A 24,178-nucleotide genomic window follows, 5' to 3' on the forward strand; every position below is an offset into this window, starting at 1 on the left:
CCATCTTCATCTTCAATTTTAAGGCGCACGTGAGATAGAGAGGACGGGTAAAACAACAACAACAACAAAATAATCAGAGTCATAAAAGGGTTTTAACCGTCACAGAGTCATTCATCTGATGTCGAGCTGGAAAGGCTTGAACCGGCCGCCGATGGTAGCACAGCGTGGGCACTTCCTCCGAGCTCCAAGTTCTGCCATAAGCACCTCAACACATGCCGAACATAGGCCGCAAATGCATTCGGTACAGGCGTAGGAGCTCTTAAGCAGCGAAGCATTTTGGCAAGCTGCACAGTAAATCTGCGTGTTCTGCGACGATGAGTAGCTGGGCGAGGAATCGTTCAGACCACGGGATCCGATGTGGAAATTCTCGCCGCTCTCGCCACTCTCGACGGACGGAAAGGGATCAATACTGTCTTGATTGTACGAGGGTGGTGTCAAAGCTTGCTGTAACGGGGATGCTTGGTAGCTCCCAGGTTGAAATTGGTGAGAGAATGGTGGCAAGGACGCTCGATGAATTGATACTGGAGACTGCGGTACCTGCGATAGTGTTAGTGGCTTCGCCAGTCCCTGTAAGTATTTGCCGTTGCCAGGCTTACCGGAGTGCGATCATCCAAGTCGCCGGCAGCAGATGCAGCTTGGTCCGCAGCGTCGATCAAATCCTCCCATCGTTTACCAAAATCCGCCGATGGCTCTGCTGACAAGGCTTTGCGGTCGTTGGCAGGTCTGAATCGATCTTCGTTTTGGAAGCGCCGAATCCAATCAGCAGCAGATCCGCGCGAGCTCTTCTTTTTGTGGTTGGATTCGCGTCCACGCTTCGTTATGGATTGCTTTCGTGGACGGTTGGGACCTAATGGCCTCTGAAGGGGAGGGAGGGTGGAAGATCGGCCTGGAGGCGAATTGGCAAGCAGTGACGGAAGGATTTCGCGCTGTCGATTTACATTTGACGAATAAGGATCGCTTGTAATGTCGTTATTGGACAAATGCAGCGGGGGCAATTCAATTGATGTCCGGGGAATGCGGCGACCATCGGAATCTGAATAGTATCCCTAGTACAGCCAGGCGATAGTGGCCAAAAATGTCAGTCACCCTTATGGAGCCAAGCAATCGTGAGCACCAGAATGACTTACATCCACATCCACATCTTTCTCCGACTTGACGCCATGGAGCTCTGCTAGAGCTGCTGCGGCATTTGCAGCCCCAAGCCTTGAGCCACCGCCGCTCATGGTATATTCATCACTGTGGCGAGGGGTACCGGGGTTGCTGGAGCCATCGCGGTAGTAATTTCGTCGGTCATGGGCACCTGTGCGGTGGTGGGGATTAGCAACCTGCGGTCTGTCGCTTGTAAAATCAGGCAAGACAGAAGAGACAAACTCTGCGGGGTTGACGTTGGAGCTTGGTCAGCTCGATGTTCCGAAGGAGGGGAGTTGATCATGAGCAGGAAGCTTTCTTCTGTGGCAGGAAGCTTAGGAATATAATGCTCCGGGTGAGCGCGGCGAATGTGCTCCTGCATTGAGCGGTACCGTTTCTCCTAAACCAAGACAATACATGTTAGATGTGGAGAAATACGCAACCCAGAGCCAGAGGGGGGCACGTTTGAAGCTGAGGACGAGACGTTGGACGGAGTGTGCCTCAAAACGATGGCTGCTTGGCGTAGGTAATGAGGTTCACGGCACCCTCGGGATAGATTGCAACGACGGATCAGGATGGAACCAAGGCAGCGGGGAGTGAGTACTTACGCCAATGCATCGCTTGCGACAGCTTGAACCATCTTGATTGCGAAGCGGGCAGACAACCTCATTATTGGCGTCTGTGATTGAAAAGGACGATGTCAACGACGTTCGAGGCGGCATCTTGATTGACCCCACCATGCGCCTGGAGCAGGTTCGCCGTGGGGGAACAAAGAGAGTTGGTGCGAGAGAAGCCAAATAACTAGAGCTCTAAAGTCTGTCAATTGACAAAATAGAAACTATGCCAAGCTTTGGCATCGCAGGGTTATGAATAGATGATTCGAATCAAAGCTACTGCAGCTACCAATATCAGGCTTGCTGGGGGAAAATGCGCAGCAGACAGAGGCGGCAGTTTTTTTGGAGAGAGAGTCGACGTCAATGCAGAGCCAAGCCAGCAAGTCTGATGTCGATGAACTGCGTGATCGGAGCACTGCAACCGCTTGAAATGGCAACGGAATGAAGTATAATCAGAGATGGGAGATGATAAAAAAAAGTCTGAAAGGAAAAGAACCAATCCTGCGAAGGTTCAAGGCTCTCGTAGTAAGCTTTTGGTCGGCCAAAGCTGACCCTTCAGCAGCATGCAGCTTGTAAGAGTGGGCGTGAAAGCTGGAACGTGGATCGGATGTCTCAAGATAAAGCGAATATCGAAAGCAGGTAAATTGAACGTATGTCGGTGGCAATAGCCAAAGAATAGATGAATTGGCGGACCAAGTAGTATTTCCTTGGACGGTTGAGCGGTGTTGACAATGAAGTTGAGCTTGAGCCCACGGAGGCTCTGACCAGACAGATGCAGCTTCGGAATGCCGAAATGCAGTTGTGTAAAGTAACAATATCTGCAAAAGGAATCTTGGCGACTGGACTTTTAAATGTTGAAAAGCAGCCAGGCCCCGGATGAGCGTCAGGTAGTGGTAAACACACTCCCGGGGTTCGGTAGGTATGATAGTAGGAAATCAGCAGTTACCAGGTGGAAGAAGGTGAAGATGGCAGGTCGCAGGTCGCAGGTCGCAGATCACAAGTCCGTAAGTTGCAGGTTGCAGGTTGCAGGTTGTGGTTGTGGTTGTGGCTGCCAGGAAGGTTTGAGGAAGCTCCTCTCGGAGCAAGCAAGTATATGAGCTGCAACAACACTAGGCTGGGCTGGGAGGGCACCGGGGTCTGGCGAGAAGGGCGAGTAAGGAACTTTTAGAATATAATGAAGGGCAATTTGAGAGCAAGACGACATGGAGCTTGTGAGGGGAGGGGAGGAGAGCAACAAGCTGGGAGTAGCAGCTGAGAGCAAGCAGGTGGGGACGCTGATGAAGTCGACGTGCGATGGGCAATGGGCAATGGGCGATGGGCGATGGGCGATGAAGGAACTGCCCTGGCCCTCGGTCCCTGCCTGGAGGGGTGGTGGGCGATCTACTTCAGATGTGTCAATGGCAAATGCGATGGCTCCGCGCGCAGGCGAACTTTAGAAGATGGAGGTCGAAGCAGCGAGGGCCGGTCGAGGTGCCAAGTGGGAGCATTCAACATGGATCGAGGTGGGCGAGCTAGTCGTAGTGGCCGAGCTGCGAATGTCGACTGTCGTCCGCCGTCCGTCGACCTTCAAATGTCAACTTGTACTCCGTCAATAGCTTGGCCTGCTTGCACAGCTGCGGCCAGCCCGGCCCTGCGCTCTCGTCTCAGCGCCCCAGTGGCCAGCGTCCCGGCGTCTCAGCGTGAGGCTTGGGCCCGTCTGGTCGTCAAAGACCAGCGTCAGAGACCAGCCGGTGCCGACTGACCTTCTGACAAGTAGCGCCCCAATTAACGCGTGTAGTTCCGAGTTAGTGGGCAAAGCGCTGGAGGCTCGAGGTTTTCTCTCCAGATGTTACCAGACCGACTCCTTCGTTTGGCCCTCACCCCCCCGTTATGCTCGAGTAATGAAGGGGAGCTCCCGACGGCCAGCTGCGTCCATGTCTTCGATGCAGCCAGCTGCCCTCTTCAGGGTCAAGGAGGGAGACGGAGGGTCCAGATCCAAGCTGGGGACAGGAGGGTAGGTGTTGGGCTCATGTGGCCAATAGGAAGCTCCTTGATACCAAAGACCAGTAAAATGACCTGGTGCGTGGGCAGCAGGATGGGGTTGCGTGAGCTTTGCGAGCTTCACCCGGCCCGTCAGCCCAGAATCCGCCACAAGCTCATCTTCTCGCTGCCTTTGCCCTTGCGCGGAACCCGCTGGTGCAATCAATTCAAGACAAGACGGACAGGACGCTCTGATGAACCTTGTGGACGGTCAAGGCGTCCAGGAGGCGTCTGGCGCAAACACTTGAAGCGCCCTGAACACCAATGCTGGCAAATCGCAAACGTCTGCTCCGAGTGTACGTACAAATGGTGCAGCCCTCCTCCGTTCTGCTATTCATCAGCGCTACAATACGTACATATGTACGTCTAGAATTCCATCTAGTATTCCGTGCTCCGTACACTCGGACTGACTCGGACATGCTGATGGTGGCGGGTCCTGACGTCGAATTCCACGCCTAGTCCATTTGGAGCCGCCGAAAGCCATCAAAAGAATAAGTTTTGGTCCCTACCCATTATTCTCGAGTCCATGTTAGCCTCCCAGGCCGTTGGCCGCGCTGTCTTCCGCCTTCAACATCCTCGGCCACAAGTGGCTGCTGAGCGCATGGGTGAAGAAAATGGAGGGTTAGCAAGCATGAATAAATACCCCAGTTTGCCGAGCTCTCGATGGAGCTTGCCCTAGCTTCCTCTTCAAGAGCTGACGATCAGCTCCCCCAAGCTCCTTACCAGCTTCAGCGTCTACGGGTCCGTCGCACTGCTCCATCCCCAAGATGCATGTGGGCGGCAAATGACGGGCAGCAGTACATCATGTACCCTGTCAGTTCAGATTCTACGTCACAGGACGTTTAGACAAGCAGTACTACTAGTACTCCGTACTAATGCTGGAGCTGCGACTTTGTGGTGGCGACAATTGGTGGACCTGCGTGGGGCAAGGGCAGTTGAGAAAATATTGCATGTACGGAGTACGTAGAGCTCGGAGTTGTCCTGTGATGTGATGTGTACATATGTACATCTGGCAGCGTAAAGCATCTCGAGATTCAGTAGCGGAGTGAGAGAACCGAGGGCGGCAAAGAAGCCAACGGTTCAAGAGAATCGGCCAGCACGCGGTCAGACTTGTCGGGTCATGTTCTGTATCGTACTCGCGCACACTGCGCATGGTCTATTCACTGGCGGCTTTCATTGGGACCGCCATCTGAAGCGCGACGGCGCAGTTGATGCCAGCATTGACAACCTTTGTCAAAGAACCCGCAGTAGAGCGAATCCTCTGGTTCTCCGGTTGCTCCCAACCGCCCCTGCCAACCTTCACCATAGAAGTGTTCATGTGGACAAAGTCGACCCTGGTCAACTTCGAGAGGACCCTTTGCTGTCATGCAGAGACCGGAGACTTAGATGTGGTCCCAACGAATGATGGGCGAGCAGAGCCAAAGGAGCAGCTCTACTTCTCGTCTCTGGTGCCATGGTAAGCGGATACGGAGCCAAGCAGCTTCCGGTAATCGAGGACCACCATGGCATGGCATGCCTTTTTGGGCTTAAAGCAGGTCATCAACCGGCGGGTCCGACCAGACAGAATCGACAGCCAAAGGTCAAGGAGACCAACTTTTAACGGCTAAAGTACTTCCGGCTGGCTGGCGGTTGGTGCACAAGGGCAAGTCGATAGCCATCGGTTCCCTGGCTCGTCAGGCGTCGGTTTGGGCAGATTTCTCGAGTATTAAAGCTTCGCAGGCTGATGTATTTACGGTGACTGTTATCGGTGCTGACATCGCGTCGTACTTCTTGCCTGTTCTTCTCAGTCAGTGTTTCACCGCGACACAATGGCAATTACCCTCTACTTCTACGGAGTACCCCTGGATCATTATGAAGGAGGGATGGCTTGTCTCGAGTTCAACCCAATCGCTGCGGCGTTCCAGGGCGTCGGGATGGATGATGGATGGATGGGGTGGTGCAAGGGGCTGGGCTGGATGGATTGGGTTGAAGCTGCCAAGTTCAACTCGAGAGCTCAACGTTGCCAGTCACACTGTCCTGCAGTCGACCGCTGACATCACTTTTTCATCAATCGATAATACATCTAAGTAGTGCCTATATAGGTACCGCCAGACCTATGAGGCTATGCGGCTTGAGGCACCCAGTGGACCTCCCAGGGCCTTCAGTGCCTGCCAACATTGAACCATTCATGTTTTCTACTTAAAGTAGGCATGCTATCATTGATGTCTCCAGACGCCCATCGCTATTCTCACCGTGCTGTCGCATTCAATAACATTGAATTCGGAAGCATGGGCACAAGCTGCTGCTCTTTACGACGTCTGGAGGAGACCTGGGTCCAGTATAAAGTTGTTCCCTAAACTCAAGATGCTTTGGGTATGTTTCGGTGCTTGTCACCGCCGCCATTAATGATTTGTCCTCGTCAGCCAGAGGCAGTAAGTTACCTAACTTGGTTGTGAACCAAGCACCCTCGGTTGGTCTCTCTGCCAAGTACGGAGTACCCAGGCCAGGATACTAAGTAGATAAGCCCAGCTGACAGCTTTATCGCAAGTTGAACTGCCAGGCGGTGACCCCGCGCGTGCGACTTGTGGAGGGGGGGAGGATGCATGGGCCAGGGGGCCAAGGAGGGTCCTTGGTCGGAGCATTGAGACTGATGACACCAATCCAGCCCCTCCAGACCAGGCGTGCAGGTGGGGCATCTTTCGGGAACTCAAGTGGTTGTGCGACGTTCCTAAACTTGATCATTCCTTCCTAATCGCCGGCCTGGGATACGGCAATGAAGCCCAGGCGGTCAACTAGCGCAATTAATTGCACACATGCATTCGGGACGCCAGAGTTTGAGTCTGAATCCCTACATATTTTTGCCGTCAAATACATTTTCGTTGAGCAGATGCCAGTGCTGCAAATGTTGGTGCTGGGTCAGACAGCTAGAAGCGTTCTCGTAAGCCATCGCAACAACCAGCTCACACAACCTAATTTGCACTCGCCAGACTATCCATACATTCAGGTCTGACGGTACTGCACAATGATATCATTGTATATACTTTTGCATTTCCCCTGCTTGTTGACATTAACTCAACTTTGGGGGGGGGGGCAATGGAGTTCCTAGGACCAAGTAGGCCTGGGAGGGCGACTGGCATGTAGCTGACCAAAATGCAACTACCTACACTGGTATGTAAATTTGTTGCCGTGACATTTGAAGTTATTTTCTCGTCATCAGAGCCTCTTGTTGCAGCTCCCACGTTGAATTCCTTGGCTGTCGTGTTGCGCCTGTCTTTGATCGGATCATCAACATGAGGGCCGATTTGGGAAACACTTCAGGTGGCGCATCTCACGGCTGGCTCGAAATAGGACTCAAACGACCATTTGCAACAATTCAGGTGTTTGGTGGGTGGGCGAGTCTGATGAACGTTCTGAAGAGTGTTGACCATGGTTTTCCAGCGGTTCCAAACGCTATCTGTCTGTTCGGTGGCCGGATCGACCCTCTCATACCAATATACTGACAGAACTTGCTTCGAAGCACAGGATCTTGGCTGTACATAATACCAATTGTGAAACATTCTGCAATACCTTTATCAATGTTTCAGAGAAGTACGTTTTTGTTGACAGCCCAGGCAGTATGGACCAAATCTCGGACTCATAAGATCTGCCTACACGCAACTGTTATTCTCGGGCGCTTTCTCAGCCCTGACAAGAGGCTCCTTGGGCATCGAATCACGCCTACAAACCCCGAACATGGCGCTTAGCATTAGACAGCTCAATGGAGATGCATCGTTTTTGCTTACGTTCGAACCGGTTGAGTCTGGCCCCCCCGATGGTGCAAGTATGCCCGAACTGTTCCGAATTCTCCTCGATCCGTGGCTTGTAGGACCGTCAAATATCTTCCACTCCAAATTTTCTTCGACGACGCACGTTCAGGGAGCATGTGTCTCAACGTTGCGAGACCTACCTGAGCCTGATTTAGTCATTGTCAGTAACGGTCGCAGCGACCATTGCAATGAGGCTACTCTTCGGCAACTGGCTCCTCGCGGTACGAAGACGATTATATTAGCGGAGCCTACGGCTGCGAAACAGATCCGAAGCTGGAAGTATTTCGATGACAGGAAAATTCTGACCCTTCAGCGATGGCAGGACCCTCGACAAACCGGTCGAGACACCGTCATCCGAATACCAATACGCTCTGGTACCGCTGGAGGACACAAAGGGCTTGTGACAGTTTCCTTCATCTCCCGAGGGAGAAGTACGAAAGGGATTGATTCGGCAATAGGAATAACGTACAGGCCAGCGCCTTTAGGGTTATCAATCTCTCAACCGCCGGCGACCACAGCTTCCACTCCTCTCTCAACTCCTTCGCTGGATTTTGCCTCACGCACAACGAGCCCAAGTGAGCTATACACTCCTGAAGCTATCGAAACGCCTACTTTACCGCCTCTCCCAGCTTTGCCAACCCTTACACCTACCGAAAGCCCGGCTGCTCACTCGTCGAAGGCAGGTCGATCTCTGACCACTCTTTCCCACCCCCAGAACAGGAGTGTGTCTGGGGTATCCGTGATATTTTCCCCCCACGGCATTTCCTACAGCGCCATCGAGGGATACGCAACGTCACACCTTGTCTCTGAAGCTGCGCTGCCACTCACAGCTCTTCTACACTGCTTCGACGCAGTCTCTCAACCCTGGTGGCTCGGCGGCAACGTCACGAGTGGCTTTCATCACGGCCAGGAGATCATCGCTAAGCTTGGTGCAAGAGCCTGGATCAGCACATATGACGGAGACAAATTCCTTAGAGGTCTAGCCAGGCGATTGACTCGGAGGAAGAAGTACAAGACACATGAGGTGCGCAACTCTGTCCACGGTGCGACGGTTGGCTTCCACAACACCCGCAAACCGAGTTCCAGACGCTGCGGAAAGATGGACAGGCCGACGGAAATAATGGCCTTGAATATTGGCGAGGAAATCGCTCTGACAAGCGACGGGGTGTGGGCCACTGAAGCAGCGTCTTCCATGGGATCAGGCTACCTGAATCGTCGTCTGAGTATTCCCCATTTGCTTTATGCGAATGCCTCAGGGGAAAGTATAAGCTCGCCGTTTAGGGTGAGTAAACTCTGGCCGAGTATGTTTCTGGCTTGAAAGGCTCAAGGCTTTCCTACTATTGTTCAGCCTATGCTGCCGTGATATGCCTCCGTGGAGGGCGTTTCGTTGGCGTTGCATCGCCAGCGGAATTCATGGAGCGATACTCCTTTATACCTTGCGTCTTCACGCTGCACATACCTAGCCGTACTCTATATTTTGTGGCCCCAGGCTTGAGTTTATTCATAGTATTTAGTATCCAATACTATCAGTATGAAATTGTGGCTTTCAGCTCCTCTAGGTCCATACAGGTATTGGAAATATTCTCCTCCCGTAAGATAAGAAAATAAAACAAAATCGAGAGCGATATTGTCTCACTACGCCACATAACCACTCAGCTACCTCATTCTTTTAGTTCTCAGAACGGTTCATCTCTCGGTTCGTGAGGGTATCATCCAACCCAAAAGCTTGATCATTAACAAACCACGCACCCAATTCCAACCATCTACATGCGTGTATATCCTAATCCCAACTACTGCGTTTCATGGTATACTCCCACTCAACAAGCCCAATATGATTGCTCTTCTTGGGTATCCCTCTACTTCAGCTGCCTCAAGATTTCGCTCAGAAAGTCTTCAAAGCTCAGCGTGATGAACCCATCTCGATCGTCATCGTACTTTTTGAAAACGTCCGTCATGCGCTTTAGCGAGATGCAGCTCTGCACAAATAGATCGAAACTCATGACACCCTCGTTGCGCTTATCATAGGTGCGGAAGAGTAATTCGACAAACTGGGGGCTGAGGCGGTAGCGGAATGCGATGAGAGCATCGGTGAACTCCTGGAGAGATATGTTTCCGCTGCGGTCGACATCGAATCGGTCAAACAGAGTGCGCCAGGAGGCAAGGAAGGACCATAGTCCACAGAACTCTTCAAAGTTGATGGTGCCACTGCGATCAGAGTCAAACATGCGGATCATCATTCGGACAGTTTGTATGTCGAATGCTGTCCAGTCACCGTTCACGAGAGCTGCCGAGAGCTCCTTTTCAGAGAGCTGGCCGGTCCCTAGTTACATGTCAGCCGAATAATGTCATGAGAAGAAGCTTTTTTTGTCTCCTTTGCCGAATGGTCCTTCAGGGAAATGGCAAGAGGGGGGCTATGTGTCGACATGTCTGTTCTTCCCGTAAAGAAAACTCACCGTCTTTGTCTACAGCTCGGAAGAGCGGAAGCAGTGTCGAGTCAGAGCCTGATGCAGGATCTGGAGTCGGCGGGGCCGCTGAGTAATTCTGTTGATGTGGTGGGCGACTTTGAGGCTGGGAGGCAGGTCGAGGTGCGGCCGGCCCAGGTCCATGGCTACTACTGCTGTGGAAGGTTTGACCATGAGTTGGCTGGGGATGTGGTGGAGGGTAATTGTCTCTCGGGGTTGCGGGAGGAGGTTTCTTTTCGTAGCGGTTTTGCTGATATGTTTGCGGCGGCGTGGTTCCAGACTTCTAGAGATGTTGTGAAGAGGGATTGTGTCAACATGGGAGTTTCGAACGCGTAGAGCACGGTTTAGAGAGCTTCTTCTCTCGGCGTGCATAGTCAGACTGTTTAAGGAAAAAATTGAATGAAAATAAGATCGAATAGAGTGAATGACTTACTCGTTCGGGCTCGGCAAACCTTACGCAAAGGAGAAAGAGAGCGTCAACAAACTATCCTAAACTTCGATGTCTGGTTCGTTGTGGTGCGGCATCGCGAAGTGGCGATGAGGGGTCGAATGCGTACCTGGGCAAGGCATCAGGGTCGAAGGGTCTGTTGTATGCCATGATGCAGTCCACTGGTTGGTGCAATACGAAGATGGCCAACGCCGGGGTAGAAATGAGGGAGATGGCGAGGTGCCAAATGGGTTTATACAAATGGACAAGCGGCAGGGCTGATTCAGGCTGGAGGTTTGAGGCTGACATGTCAACTGTTTGGATCGAAATGTCATTGTCAGCCCCAGCTACTACTAACTTACTATTGCTCCGAACAGTACGGAGCACCTGTGTCACCCAAAGTACCGAGTGTAGGTACCTTAGTACATAAGTACTACTACCTACAGTAGGACCTAGTACTCTTGGACCAGGCGGGAATACGGCATTGGGATACCTTGCCAGGCTGCCAGGACACCATGTCGAGGTCTCACACAGCACCACCACGGTACATGTAGCCCCAGAGTGCCCAGCACGTGTCGACGGGTCGGTTCACCAATTGAGTTGAATCAATAAAACGGCTTTGTGTTTGCCCAGCTTCTAGGTAACCAGGGCATCAGTTGAGCGCGGCAGACAGCAGACAACAATGCCGCTTGCCCCCTTTTCTCATGCTACCCGCCACCAATTTGTGCGCAGGACCGTCGATGTATGGATCAATCATCATAATTCCACCATCATGACTGTTGTGGTGGTGCTGATATTGGCGGCGTGGACGATGTTGGTCGTGCCTTCCCCTTCCTACCGAGTATCGAAGTGCTGCCCCACTCGACATCGTGTTTGGTGGTGCCGGAACGCCCTGACTAACAGATCTGTCACGGCCCACGCGGTCGGCTTTGTACTACAGGCTGGACCCAATATTGGGCCTGGTCCCCTGCAAAGACCACCACCAGCGCTTCATCAACTCTCAAGTGCTGCAAGTGCTGTAGTACTTTGACATCTAGTTTATCCAATCTTCTCTGGCTGTAGCAAAGGCCACCATGCCAGCCACGGCCAACACGACAAATGACGACGCTGCATCCGAGTTTTGGCTCTACGGCTATGGGTAAAGCCCCTTCTGTCCTATCTGCTTCGTCTGTTCCCTGCAGCTAATTGCGCCGGCTATCAATTGATTGCAGGAGTCTCATATGGAAACCACCGCCACATTTTGGTATGTACATGCCGTGCCCCTCCCATAACAACCCCGTGCATCTGCACCAATGTCGACTAACCGTATCTTCTTTGTGTGACATTAGATAGAAAGGTTCCGGGCTGGGTCAATGGCTATGTCAGGAGATTCTGGCAGGTATGTTCGAAGAAACACACACTCTCGTTATCCAAGTCACCCCCGCCTTTGAGTCTCTGCTTACATATACATATATCCTCCTCCACCAGGCAAGGTTGGTTTCACACTTTGCCTTGTCCTACATCATGGCGACGACTGTTTGATTTTAACCTTTTGGCTTGTTCTTAGCGAGGACCACCGTGGTACGCCAGAGGCACCCGGTCGAGTTGTCACTCTAATCGAGCGCTCCTACTGGGAGAAGTTGACGGACCACCATGATTCTGCGCCAGAAAAAGTCTGGGGCGTCGCATATCGCATCGTGCCGGAAAAGGTGTCTGAAGTCAAGGAATATCTGGATATTAGAGAGATCAACGGCTACTCCATCCACTATACACCTTTTTATCCCGCCGACGGGTCCACGCCCATGGAGACTCTGGTGTACATTGGCACTCCCGATAATGAGCAATTTGTCGGCCCCCAAGATCCCCAGAAGCTGGCACAGCATATTCTCAACAGCAAAGGACCAAGCGGTCTGAACAGAGACTACCTTTACGGACTCGACACTGCCCTCAATGAATTGTCCCCGGATAGCGGAGATTATCATGTCAGCGACTTGGCACAACGCGTTCGAGCACTCGAGCACTCGGTCAATGGGACTTCATCATAGACCCGAACGAATCGGAACTTACCTCAGGACCTTTTTTTCTTCTCTCTCGGCAATAAGGGTACGAGGGGCCTGCTGACTTGGGATAGACGCATACATTTAGACATGGCATGATTTTACAAACAACCCACGGAGCGAGGAACACCTCTTTTAACCCTAGCCTTTCAATTTCTTCGACCAGGTACTGAAGACTAGCCCTTCCCGCTCAAATGTTCTTCCTTCCCCTCAGCCCAATAAATGCAACCTGTACCTCAGCATCGTTTGTTTATCATCGTCGCTATCGAATTTGTTGGCCGTCACTTCTGTTTATGTCGCATTTGGCAGGTAGTTATAGACCATTATCGCAGTGCCGTCGTTTCTTTCTCAGTGCACATATTCAACCTCCTTCGGATGCTCAAAGTATAAGCAGGAGAGGGACACTGTCCCTACGCAAATAAGACGAAGAGATGCATAAACGGTAACGAAGTGAACGTGCAGCTCTAATCGAGCTGGCGCCAATGTACAGAAAGCTAACCAAAATAATGTCTGGATGGCCGGCCAGTCCAGATATCGGGACATTTGAGGGGGGGTTTGCCGGGTTTCTCCAAGCCCTCGTCCTTTACCCTTGCCGTTACACCACACCCAAAACTCCTCGTGAAGATCGCATGTTGAGAGAAAGTCGAAGGTACGAAACACTATTTAGCCCTTCCTAGGCGAACTCTTATGCCAGCAACATGGGATCATACGCGCTTTGTCCAGACACCAACATTAGTATCCTCTTCCACCTTGAGGGGGTGGTTGAGGAGGAGGCTGGTGTTGAGGCATGGGAGCCTGTTGCTGCTGAGAAAGGTCTGCATATCCATATTGCGGAACGCCGTATCCTGCACTCATCGTCAGCGTATTCGCCGCAGGAGCATGAATAATCTGGTCGGAAGATTGGGTCGACTTACCCTGGGGAGGCATGCCATATCCCGGGTGTTGAGGGTAAGGTCGGCCATATGCTACTGGCGCGTACATCTGAGGAGCGACGACTGGATAACCAGGGGACTGCTGCGGAAGACCATAAGGCATTGGCGCTGCATAACCTCCCCGTCCTCCAAATCCCGAACCTCCTCCTCGACCACCTCCATACCCTCCGCGAGGGCTATTGTCGGATGCTTTGTCCACACGAATCGTTCGACCGTCAAATCTAAAGCAATATTAGAATCAAGCCCAATCCACGCGACCAATCAAGCACTCGGTCCGTGATAACAAAGAAGCGAAAGGGGCTCGTACTCGACGTTGTTCATTGCAGCTATAGCGTTCTGGGCATCATTCTCTTGGGTGTAGCGCACAAAGCCAAAGCCGCGGCTGCGACCAGTATCTCGATCCTTGACCACCACCTTCGCGCAGAGCAAACTCCATATTAGAAGGTCATATTCACGCACTTTGAATGAAAGGGGATGTTGTTGAGCGGCGGGAACAGCGACAACGATTCACATACACACGTGTCAAAGAGTCTGAAACACAACAAAGGAAATTAACCAAACATACCGCTTCTTCAACAGCGCCAAACTCTTCGAACTTCTGACGAAGAGTGGCCTCTTCAGTATGCCATGCTAGGCCGCTTTTTACATTGTCAGTTCGTGGCTGCTTGCGCCAGCGACACGGCGCTGTGGGGACGGTTCATGACGGAGAGGGGAATTGTGATGAGTGATCAGTGCTCACCCTATGAAGAGCTTCGACATGGCTAGTATGTTGCTGCTTATTTCTCGTCTCAGTCCTATGTGACAAAGTCAGACGATGGGATCAGAGATTGCGAATGGCGGTGGTATGACTGATCCAGAAGAGACGCAAAACGCACAGCCGCAGATGTAGGGATTGATATTGGAAGAGGCTTGGGGGCGATGCGAAGCCAAAGGTAGGGGAGGAAGGGTACGTGTTTTCTCTGGGTAAGGTGCGTTGTCCGCTCGTTTGCAAGATGGAAGAACATGCGACAACTACTAGTCGGAGATATGGACCCCTACAGACCACATTCACACAATGTGCTCCGTACCAGCGCCTGAGCTATGAACCAAGTTGGCTGCCTCCCCCGCCTGCCAGCTGCCATGGCTAATAGGAGGCGTTTGCCATGGCGTGGACAGGGTCTAGCATCCGAAATACTGCGCTAGGTGTCGCGGGGAGTAACAGGGCAGTTTGAACCTACCTCAGTGTACCTCGAGCTTGAGGGCGAAATGGGGTAGACTTCGAATGGAAGATGAGTTTATGGATGTGGCAGCGAAGTTGCCTGGCCGATCTGTGTACAACAAGAAAGCCAAGCCAAGCGCCGTTCAATCTTGCTTCGCTCCTGGGACATGGAGTCTATTCTCCAGGGCGCAGTTGGTGAAGGTCCACTTCTTTAGTGCACCAGACAGTACAGCACAATGCCGGATTGCGATGACTTGCAGAGCAAAGGACAATGTGTTCAGAGAGTTTGATGCTGGGTTCTGCTGATCTCACCAGTCTTGGGGATCGCCGCCGAATGAAGCGGGACAATCTATTGCGCTAAGGCCAGCCTCAAGGGTTTTTGACTGGATGGAAGTTCCCACAACGGGGCGAGTTGAGAAACGAGCCTTTTTTGCAACGTCAACTTCCGCCGGCCTTTCTAGAAGAAGACAACTGGTTGCTTTCCATGGCAGATTATGGATGCTGAAACCTCTAGGCAGTGGCCTAAGGTTGGACTTGCTAGCAGTGGAGCAATGCGCCGGCTCGACACGCTCTGTTGTCGACTGGGAACTTACTACTACAGTGGTGTACTTTACGCGTTGCTGACTTGACTTGTACCGTTGGGGAGCAAGGTTGGGGCCAACGCGGGGTCCAAGGCGACTCAAGCTCTCAAGTTTGGGCTCTTCAAGTTGAGCACACACACACGTGGGTGGCGGCGGAATGGTGCGGCTTGGCCTGTTCGTGAAACAGCGGCAGCAAGGTGGGATGGGATGACTTGTCTAATCAACGGCTGGCATTCATATGACAAGGCGAGGGCAATCAAAGCCAACCAGTTAAAGACAAAATCAGTGTCGGCCAGTATAGACTTCGTTTGGGGACAAGACCAAAGGCTGAACGGAATTACGCGAACAACTAATATTGTTTCTCAGAAGAGATGGATGCTTCTATATACAGTAAGCAAACAGCGAGAACAACTAGAATGAAATTTTGACACGTTAACGTGGTCGCAGCAACTGACTCTAAACAAGTGGAGGAGGCTCCCTGCTCGGGTCAGGGCAAGCAATAATAGGTGCTTCGCCAGGTTGAATAATGCCATCAGCAACCAACCAGAATCAACACACCAGGGCCCGTTCTGGCCGGCCAGGGTTGGTGATACTCTTGTACAGGCAGGAGTCAGTCCACACACATCCTTTGGACAAATATAGAGTGCTGGAATGAGTGCCCATTGCCGACCAACATCTGGAGAGACCACCAGTATGGCTGGCATGTTTGAGCTTCCTGGCATTTGATGTCACTTTTAGGAATCGCCACCGTGACTCTTGCACAAGGGCACATGGTTGTGGATTTGTCAATGGATGAGAGTAGAATAATCCTTCGCCCTAAACCCCGGAGGAACCAAGATATGGAAGGCTGGGCCAGACTACATACTCGCCATCATACTCGGTAGTTTTCCTGTGCCTGCTGAGGCACCAAATGCAAGGGAAGGGGATGCATCTGAGCAGTGAGTACCCTGCAGCATCCCACCGTCGACGCGTGTCAATTCCCACATGGAGCAAGCCACCTCCATAAAGCTCAATTGACTAGCCGAGGAGACGCCCGAATCTCACCGAAGTCAGGGGGAGAAAAGTACCTGGTCACACGTGGAATGCGCGTCTCGCGCTTCCTGAGCGGTCTTGTCGCGGTGGACTTCACTCGGTAGTATTTCCTTGAGCACATCAGGCCTTGGGACGGCGGCAGACCAGTTGACCTACTACTGTCTGATTAATTAACTTTATTCATGTCCCCGAGGCAGAAAGCCCACCTTCACGGGCCCACCTACGGAGTACCCCGTGGCCTGGCCTGGCCTGGCCTGATTTATTGGCATTGTACATATGTGTGTGCATACATATAATAAGGGTTTATCCCAGACGACGCATACACGAGAAGACTCCTCATAAACAGTGCGGCAGTGCGGTAATTCAGCGCAAGCTATGGCGGAGTTGAGGAGTCTCGCGAGTCACGTCGTCATGGCTCGTTTACTCGTTTACTTACGTTACTCCAGACCGCTCCGCATACCAGCTCGATAGCCCACGGGGGGGCCATGGGCATTGATTGTCCCTGTCGGCCGAATTACCTAGATAGAAAAGCGATCCAAAGGGAGAAACAAAGGAGATTCTGAGCAATCCACCACTCTCCCACCCTTATTTTGGAGCATGGTGTCAAAACACATCACTCCGTGCATGGAGGTGCGACTGTAGGTATCATCAATCTATGGTTGGTCATGTGCTCAGCGTCTCATGCGCGATCTAATCGACGGTATTCCAAAAATACTCTGCTACAACAGCCTGAGGCGGCCTGGTCCAGCAACAAAAAGCAAGGGTCTGAGCTCTTGTGTTACACCATCAGTCTACCAGTAATACCGGGTTGTGGGACTTTGATTTGCATTAGTGTGGTCTGGGATGCTGCCCTACCGAGTACATGGAGTATGTACATGGAGCGAGTGTCTTGGCCAAACTCGAGACAAATCAGGTTTGTTCCAAGCGAGCATAACTTTTGACGTTTTGACTCCAGGTCCCTGACGCCGTGCTCCGACGCCATGCTCCGACGCCGTCAACAGCGTCATGCCGTTCTGTGTCGCTGTGCAAAAACGTGCAATACACGTCCAGGGATCATGAAGCAAATCCGGGGATGGAGTGTCTTGGCTATACGATCATGTCCAAGGTAGAAAACGCGACAAAATTATGCTGCCGTCTTGTAGCGGCAAATCCGTACACAAGCTCGCCCAATGGCCGCGTTTTGGCATGCTTTGTCTAAGGCGGCAGTGAGCTGGCATATTGGGTATCGCAGCGACATCAATAGGCCTCCCCTGAGCTTGTGGATGGTGGCCATCACATCGGGGCTGCTTTTTGAATGCTCGCAGGTATTCACTTCTGAGAGAGCTGACGGAGATTTGTTGAATTGGACATGCCTGCTCGTCTGTTCGTTCCTTCCCTCTGTTGTCGGAAGCTTGAGGAACATGTATTGGAGTAGGTAGGGAAAGAAGGCGACACCTACTGATAGGAATTGTAAGCAAGCACAAAAGTCTGCCCAACCGTCAACTGGTAGCACCTTTTCCCCCTTCCTCAAGTCGGCAGTTGCCTCAGCATCCGGAATATCAAAGACAAGCTGCAACTCACTGCTAAAAATGCAGAAACCTTGGGCAATGTCCTTCTTCCCCCCTCCCACTCCCTCTGCCGATGCGTAGGTAAGGTTCGAGTTGCTAGTCCATGGCCACTGCAAACGAGTTGACGGATCGGAATCCAGCATGTCGAATCACCTTTACCTAGATTCAACAGATCGTGTTGATGGCAAGGCTCCAAATGACAACAACGATTCCTATCCTCCCAACAGTCAAGAAGGAGTCCGATTTTCGAGCCCGAGACCTACCCTTGTGGAGACATGGTTGGAAAGTGTTCGATCGAAATGTTCAAGCAATAGCCCTCAGAAGGATGATCCCGCAGGCACATCAAGGGAAATATCTAGGTCACGACAAACTTCCTATCTCCAATCCGCTGATGAACCTGACAAGACTTGGCAAAAGACCCATACACCAGTGTGCAGCTCGGGACTGTTTATACCCGTCAGCCCTTCCCTACAGGTCAACACGGATGCAGTTAATAGACATATGCTTGGGGGGCCAGAACATGAGTTTTTACGGACAGGGGGAAGCTTTAGATCCGAGAGCTCGAGGCATTGCTTCAGTCCTCCCCCCAGACCCAAGAACCATCATTTGTGTCAAAAGTTTCATCGTCAACCACGCCGCAAGACTCGAGAAGACAGATACGACACAAAGCACCCGATGATAGAGGACCAAAATGGTACAGATAGGCCAGCCCGTCCCCAAGATAATCACAGAATGTGTCGGAAACGCAGACTACGTTCTGGAAAGGAAATAATGACGAACTTCACATCTGATGTGATAAAGAGAGAGAATGTGACCGTAAGTTGGCTTCAGAGAATCCTGCGTTAGCTTCTAACCGTAGATAGATGAGACCTCATGTTGCAGAAGGCTTACTGTCTGAGGAGAGACCTTTGAATAACACTACTTGTATGTCCAAGTCCCTGGTTAAGGTTTTTTTTTTTTTTTTTCAGGAACATAAAGCCGACTTATTTTGATTTCTTCTAGTGGCAGACCTCGCATTTCACAATTTTGACTTGAGTCTCTCAAAGACCAAATTGAGTATATTTAGCGCCGCAGATATTGATAGCACTAGTAGAAGATCTAATATACTCCCGGAATCGGATGCATTATCACCGATGGAGAGAGCGAATCAGCAAAGTGCTGATGATTGCTCTAAAGTGAATCCCAAAGACTTCCCTAGTGCACCAGAGCAGTTCCCTGGGATGTCTAAAATAGGTGAAATTCCCAACGGAAAAAAGGAGGTTCATATGGAATCTACAACAAGCTTGATCGGAACAGTGCCTCTAACGTTAGACAATCAAATCACTCAAGATTCAGACGATTTCGTGTGGCAGAAGAATCAGCCTAGGCCAATTGTACGAGCCACCAATGATCGGCAACACAAGTTCTATCACTCACCATCAGTGAATGCACCAGAACAACTTGAGTTGCGACAGGTCTCTCTGCAAAATGTCGCAGACCAGGATAATCACGGGATACTGCGGCCTAGTATTTTCGACGATGCATATATCCCGCAATGGCACACTTCGGAAGTTGGCCGCCATACTCTTCGCCAGCCTTACAAGGACGATACCGCACAATATAAGCATGGAATGTCTCCTTGCAACGGCTTCATGGCGGATGAACCAGTCACCTGTCGATTCCAACGCCCACCACCGGATTCAACCAGTGACGTTACGGTACATCAAAATTCAGGAGTACGGTCCCCAATACTATACCAGCCTCCAGTAACCCGAGGCAGTGTCGACCTAGATCCGCGGTCTTCGCGACACCTTGCATACCAGGACAGCCAATGGGGCGGCGGAGACGACTTTGCACCGCTATTTCGGACAATCCCAGTCAGCCCAATGAGCTGGGCGGAGAGTGTTTTCCCAAGCATTGGGCCAACACGCGGGCAGACATGTTGTAACCCTGACTCCAGAACAAAGACGCAGTTCCTAATGGGTCAAACGCCTGGGTTTCATGGATTTGGGAGCTCTGAGACTGTACTAGACTGGGGAATGTTACCTCATGAGTCTGATGGCGAATGTTCCCGAGATAGAACCTTTGATACGTTCGGTCTAAAACGACGGCGCGTGCCGAACGAAATGGGGCTTTTGCAAAATGATGAATCAGCCTGCTCGTGGAACTCCAACAATGATATTCATGATAAGCGAGCCCGATATTTTGACCAGGATTCGCATACTGTTCGAAGTACCGAAGATTTACGCCTCCTGGACGGTATACAAGATAGAAAATTGAACAAACACCCAGACGTTGAGAGCGGAAGGGACTTTGACATTCTGCAACAAGCCAAATTTGGTCCGTCAAGGCAGACCATCGACGCCCCGGGGCTTGTTACAATACATGAGTCACTGTATGGCTCAACATTTAAGCTGTTCTAATGCACATGTTGCGCAGATTACTCCACATTCTCATATTCTGAAACGCTTTCTCCTGCGAGTATAACATCCTGGAGAATATTATTTCGATGTTCCGTTGCAAAAATGACTCGACCTGGCAGGTGGCATCTTCAGACAATTTCAGTTCTCGCGCTGCGCTCCTGAAAATTGCCAGATGGCTCTGGTGTCCATAACTCTTTTCTACATGTATCGAACCGCAGGCAGCTTGACAGGCGCCGCCTAATTCACGGCAGGACGTGAAACCATCAGCTCAGCCACTGAATGGGTCCATTTGGTGGTTTAATGTAACACAAATACGATAATGCACAGCCTTGCTGCTGGGTGACTCCAATAGCGGCATTCTCACTCTGTCTCCGAAGTTGAATCTATTTTTGAATAAGTGACCAGGCCACAGCCTTTCCAGAGTGCTGAGACCATCAGAGGGCCATGATACAAAGTATAGTCACGATGCCGGACTATAATAGTCTTCACTTGGAGGGCTTTATCTGTTTCAATAGGCGGACACATGACTGTTCTGGTTTCCACATATCAACTCTCGTCAGACCTCCCAGTAAGGTACCTTTAGCGGATAGCAAATGAAATAAAAAAACGGTTTTCTTCAACAAGATTCTATCTCGAGCGTCTATTTTGTATTGAATTAAGTAGTCTTGCCACTCGTAGTACGGTAGTTGAACAACGATGAGGTACAATGTAGATTTATTATGTCCAAGCAACTTAATGCGTGCCAATGGTCCCAGAGCTACGGTCGAATCAACAATGCAAACCACCAAGTTAGCTGCCGATCGATACCCATTTGTACAATTTTTACCTTCTGTCTGGAAGGGAAGCTACGCTGTCGACATGGCGCTGGGCTTCTACATATCGCAATGTAATGGCATCATGAGATGCGGTTGCAGGATTTTGCTGTTCTGGCTACCCCTCGATTAAGACGATTCACTGGCCACGGCCACGTTACGCTTCCTCTGCGCTCCGACGTGCCGTTGAGAGAAAAAAAAATACGAAAACTCCGTGGTGTTGGATTTCGTCCACTGTACTTGAGTGCGTTGGTTTTATTCATTCGGGTTCCTGGCTATTCCACTTGCTCCTCAGACCAGCAACGTCGAATCCGCACTGCTTGGCTTTGGCAACGACGGCTCGAGCCTTTCCAACGACCGGAGCATCAATCATCTTGCCATCCAACGTCCAGGCTCCTCTCCCCTGCGCTGCGGCCTTCTCGTCCGCGATGACCACCCGCATCGCCCAGTTTACCTCATCCGGGCTCGGGGCAAACAGCCTCTGCACAGTTTCCAACTGGTCGGGGTGTATGCACTGCTTGCCGTTGAACCCCATCGACTTGCCGCCCGCGCATTCCTCCGCAAGTCTCCCGATGCCCTCCTCGCCGCGGTACGACGTACACACCAGGTCGATGGCGCTGGGCAAGGCAGCGGCCCTGGCGGCAGTGACGATTGCGGAACGCGCATACAGAAACTCCGTCAGAGACGGCGTCCTCGTAATGGACAAGTCGAGGGCGAAATCCTCGGCCGCGAATATCAGGCCGCTCAGATAGGGGGAGGCGCGGCAGATGCTGGCGAGGTCCATGACGGCGCGGGCCGACTCGATCAGGGCGATGATCTTGATGGGATTGCTCGAGTCGACGGCGTGCCTCTCCGGGGCGACATGGCGCAGGACGTCGGAGACAAACGTCAGGTCGGCGGCCGACTCAACTTTGGGCACGACAATGGCATCGACGAGCGGCGCGGCAGAGAGGGCCGTCAGGTCGTCGAGGGCGAAGGCGGTGGAGACGGCGTTGACGCGGACTGCGAGCTCGGAAATGGACCGAGGGCGGGATTTCAGTGATGAAATGTGCGCCTTGAGCTGTTGGCGGGCCTGTGGTTTGAGAGACGGTGTGACCGAGTCCTCTAGGTCGTAGGTTACGTTGTCCGAGATGAGGCCCAGGGACTTGGTGAGCATCTTTTGCGATGACGCGGGGACTACGAGAATTTAGTTTCACGCGACGACGACGACGAGTCTGGTAGATGGTAGGCGGGCTGACCGTAAAGAAGAGACCGGCGGAGGATGGCCGTGGACCTCGCTGCCGCGGCGGCCATGATGATGAGACGGTTGAGTCTTAATAGCCGGCGGTTACTTGATGTAAGTGAGCAGGCGTTGATGCAACAGTAGACAGCATGGGAACTAAAGCTCAATCTTGCATTTCAGTATGGCGTAAATTATCTCTAGGGCCCGGTTTCACATTTCGCGGGGGTAGCCAGCATAGTCGGAAGTGTATGTGAGAAGACGGTGTTGTTGCCGTCATCCAGAACCCAGATCATCAAGATGTTTTGCTTGCCGATCAATTGAAGAAGGTACGGGGTACTCGGTACATGAAGCTTGTACCTTTTTGGGTCTGCGGGCCGGATCAACTCATCTCCTGGGGTGGACAGCCCAGAGCCCCTGGCACCAGTCGTCCAAAGCTGGCGTGGGTCCAGCCTGTAAGATTGGGACGTCTAACGTGTGCCTGGCTGGCTCACAAGGCAAATGCCACATGTCGCCTGTCAACACCACGACCTCGTACGCAAGCTCCAGGCATGCGGTCGTAACCAACACGACTGCTCACCACCATCAAGCCGCACACGCCGTATACAAGGCCTCCTCTCTCATCGCCACATCGCCACCTCCACCGAAGCCATCGGCTCGCATCGTACGCTCCCGTGAGCAGCCAACATCTCTTGCGCATCCCAAGCGCAACCTCTCCCCCTCTACACTCTACACCTACCATCGTCCGCTATCGATTGTAATACCGGCATCATGGATGTGGAGCGGCAGCAGCAGCAGCAGCAGCCGTTACCAGGAACACTCAGCTGGCGGTTGAGTTCGCACCCCATAACACTGCTAACCTTCCTAACCTTTCGAATATGTACGTCGGGTCCTCGGTTCGCTCCATGATGACAGATTATCATGCAGGCTAACGAATTGCAGCGAGCGTGCTGGTGTACTTCTTTGGTCTCTGGGTCACGGCCAGCATGTACGTCCTAAAATCAACCCCTCCCCCCGCTCGCAGCTTCTTGTCTGCGACAGGGACATGGACAGGCTGACACTGCAAACTCGTCAGGATCATGATCTTCATCATCACCATCCTCCTCCTCGCCGCAGACTTCTACTACCTCAAGAACATCGCCGGCCGGCGCCTCGTCGGCCTCCGGTGGTGGAACGAAGTCGACCCCCAGACCGGCGAGTCCAAATGGGTCTTTGAGTCGAGCGAGCCCGGCACAAAGGTTGTCAACGCCACGGACAGCAGGTTCTTCTGGCTGTCTCTGTACGTGCAGCCCCTGCTGTGGATTCTGCTGGCCGTCTTGGCCATTGTGAGGTTGCAGTTTTTGTGGCTGCCCCTTGTTAGTAAGTGCTGTCCCGTTATTCTTCGCCCGCTGCTTTCTTTTCTAGTTTTATTTTTTATTTTTTTTTTATTTTCACCTCTTTGGTCGACACATGGAGGGAGACGAGGGAGAATAGTATCATGGCTGACACATAATTATAGTCATCGCCCTTGTTTTGACAATTATGAACACTCTTGCCTTTTCGAGATGCGACAAGTTCAGCCAGGCTTCTAATTTGGCCGGCAGCGCGTTGGGCACCACGAATTTGGCCGGCAGCATTGCGACAAATCTGGCCGGACGGTGGTTTTCGCGTAACTGAGGTGCGTAGGAAGAGGCGAGTACAGAGTGTGCGTGGTAAATTCGATGTGAGGCGGACTTAGAGGGAAGAAGGGGGCGGCTTGTTGCATTGCCTAGATGTGACTAGTTTGGGAGCCGGCGTGTCCAACTGGCTGGATAAGGTGTATTATAGGAATGGATGAAATTGCAGCGCCGCTTCTTGGTGCGTGGTGTTCTTTGTAGTGGCTGGAATACAGGACTTGTTCATGCTACGTATTATGGTTATCCGGTAATCTCAATATAACGTTTAAGAAAGGCCCGAGAAGGAATCGGATCAGAAGGGTGGAATCCCCATCATGGATCGTTCACAT

General features: G+C 51.9%; 8 protein-coding genes across 8 annotated transcripts; 4 read left to right on the plus strand and 4 right to left on the minus strand.

Annotated features, from left to right (window-relative positions):
* Nucleotides 1–111: 111 nt before the first annotated feature.
* G6M90_00g102120 (uncharacterized protein) lies at nucleotides 112–1,850 on the minus strand (the record flags this gene model as incomplete). Its single annotated transcript, XM_014690648.1, has 5 exons — nucleotides 112–537; nucleotides 597–1,046; nucleotides 1,128–1,300; nucleotides 1,372–1,528; nucleotides 1,737–1,850. 5 exons carry the CDS (start codon nucleotides 1,848–1,850, stop codon nucleotides 112–114), a joined length of 1,320 nt encoding a protein of 439 aa, XP_014546134.1.
* Nucleotides 1,851–7,472: 5,622 nt separating this feature from the next.
* G6M90_00g102130 (uncharacterized protein) lies at nucleotides 7,473–8,864 on the plus strand (the record flags this gene model as incomplete). The annotated part of the gene is made up of 1 exon (XM_014690647.1): nucleotides 7,473–8,864. One exon carries the CDS (start codon nucleotides 7,473–7,475, stop codon nucleotides 8,862–8,864), a length of 1,392 nt encoding a protein of 463 aa, XP_014546133.1.
* Nucleotides 8,865–9,402: 538 nt separating this feature from the next.
* On the minus strand, nucleotides 9,403–10,606 carry Pdcd6 (Programmed cell death protein 6; the record flags this gene model as incomplete). Its single annotated transcript, XM_014690646.1, has 4 exons — nucleotides 9,403–9,866; nucleotides 10,000–10,291; nucleotides 10,442–10,460; nucleotides 10,566–10,606. The coding sequence occupies 4 exons, from the start codon at nucleotides 10,604–10,606 to the stop codon at nucleotides 9,403–9,405; spliced, it is 816 nt and encodes a 271-aa protein (XP_014546132.1).
* A 902-nt stretch (nucleotides 10,607–11,508) lies between these two features.
* G6M90_00g102150 (uncharacterized protein) lies at nucleotides 11,509–12,459 on the plus strand (the record flags this gene model as incomplete). Its single annotated transcript, XM_014690645.2, has 4 exons — nucleotides 11,509–11,573; nucleotides 11,647–11,678; nucleotides 11,772–11,907; nucleotides 11,982–12,459. The coding sequence occupies 4 exons, from the start codon at nucleotides 11,509–11,511 to the stop codon at nucleotides 12,457–12,459; spliced, it is 711 nt and encodes a 236-aa protein (XP_014546131.2).
* A 744-nt stretch (nucleotides 12,460–13,203) lies between these two features.
* Nucleotides 13,204–14,162, minus strand: RBG4 (Glycine-rich RNA-binding protein 4; the record flags this gene model as incomplete). Its single annotated transcript, XM_014690644.1, has 5 exons — nucleotides 13,204–13,316; nucleotides 13,386–13,624; nucleotides 13,711–13,817; nucleotides 13,969–14,041; nucleotides 14,143–14,162. The coding sequence occupies 5 exons, from the start codon at nucleotides 14,160–14,162 to the stop codon at nucleotides 13,204–13,206; spliced, it is 552 nt and encodes a 183-aa protein (XP_014546130.1).
* A 4,732-nt stretch (nucleotides 14,163–18,894) lies between these two features.
* Nucleotides 18,895–20,163, plus strand: G6M90_00g102170 (uncharacterized protein; the record flags this gene model as incomplete). The annotated part of the gene is made up of 1 exon (XM_014690643.1): nucleotides 18,895–20,163. One exon carries the CDS (start codon nucleotides 18,895–18,897, stop codon nucleotides 20,161–20,163), a length of 1,269 nt encoding a protein of 422 aa, XP_014546129.1.
* A 1,071-nt stretch (nucleotides 20,164–21,234) lies between these two features.
* Nucleotides 21,235–22,268, minus strand: CLYBL (Citramalyl-CoA lyase; the record flags this gene model as incomplete). Its single annotated transcript, XM_014690642.1, has 2 exons — nucleotides 21,235–22,151; nucleotides 22,214–22,268. The coding sequence occupies 2 exons, from the start codon at nucleotides 22,266–22,268 to the stop codon at nucleotides 21,235–21,237; spliced, it is 972 nt and encodes a 323-aa protein (XP_014546128.1).
* A 697-nt stretch (nucleotides 22,269–22,965) lies between these two features.
* TVP23 (Golgi apparatus membrane protein TVP23) lies at nucleotides 22,966–23,850 on the plus strand (the record flags this gene model as incomplete). The annotated part of the gene is made up of 4 exons (XM_014690641.1): nucleotides 22,966–23,074; nucleotides 23,137–23,182; nucleotides 23,270–23,553; nucleotides 23,693–23,850. The coding sequence occupies 4 exons, from the start codon at nucleotides 22,966–22,968 to the stop codon at nucleotides 23,848–23,850; spliced, it is 597 nt and encodes a 198-aa protein (XP_014546127.1).
* Nucleotides 23,851–24,178: the final 328 nt, after the last annotated feature.

The sequence above is a fragment of the Metarhizium brunneum genome, chromosome 6 (assembly GCF_013426205.1).
Source record: "Metarhizium brunneum chromosome 6, complete sequence".
Classification (NCBI taxonomy): domain Eukaryota; kingdom Fungi; phylum Ascomycota; class Sordariomycetes; order Hypocreales; family Clavicipitaceae; genus Metarhizium; species Metarhizium brunneum.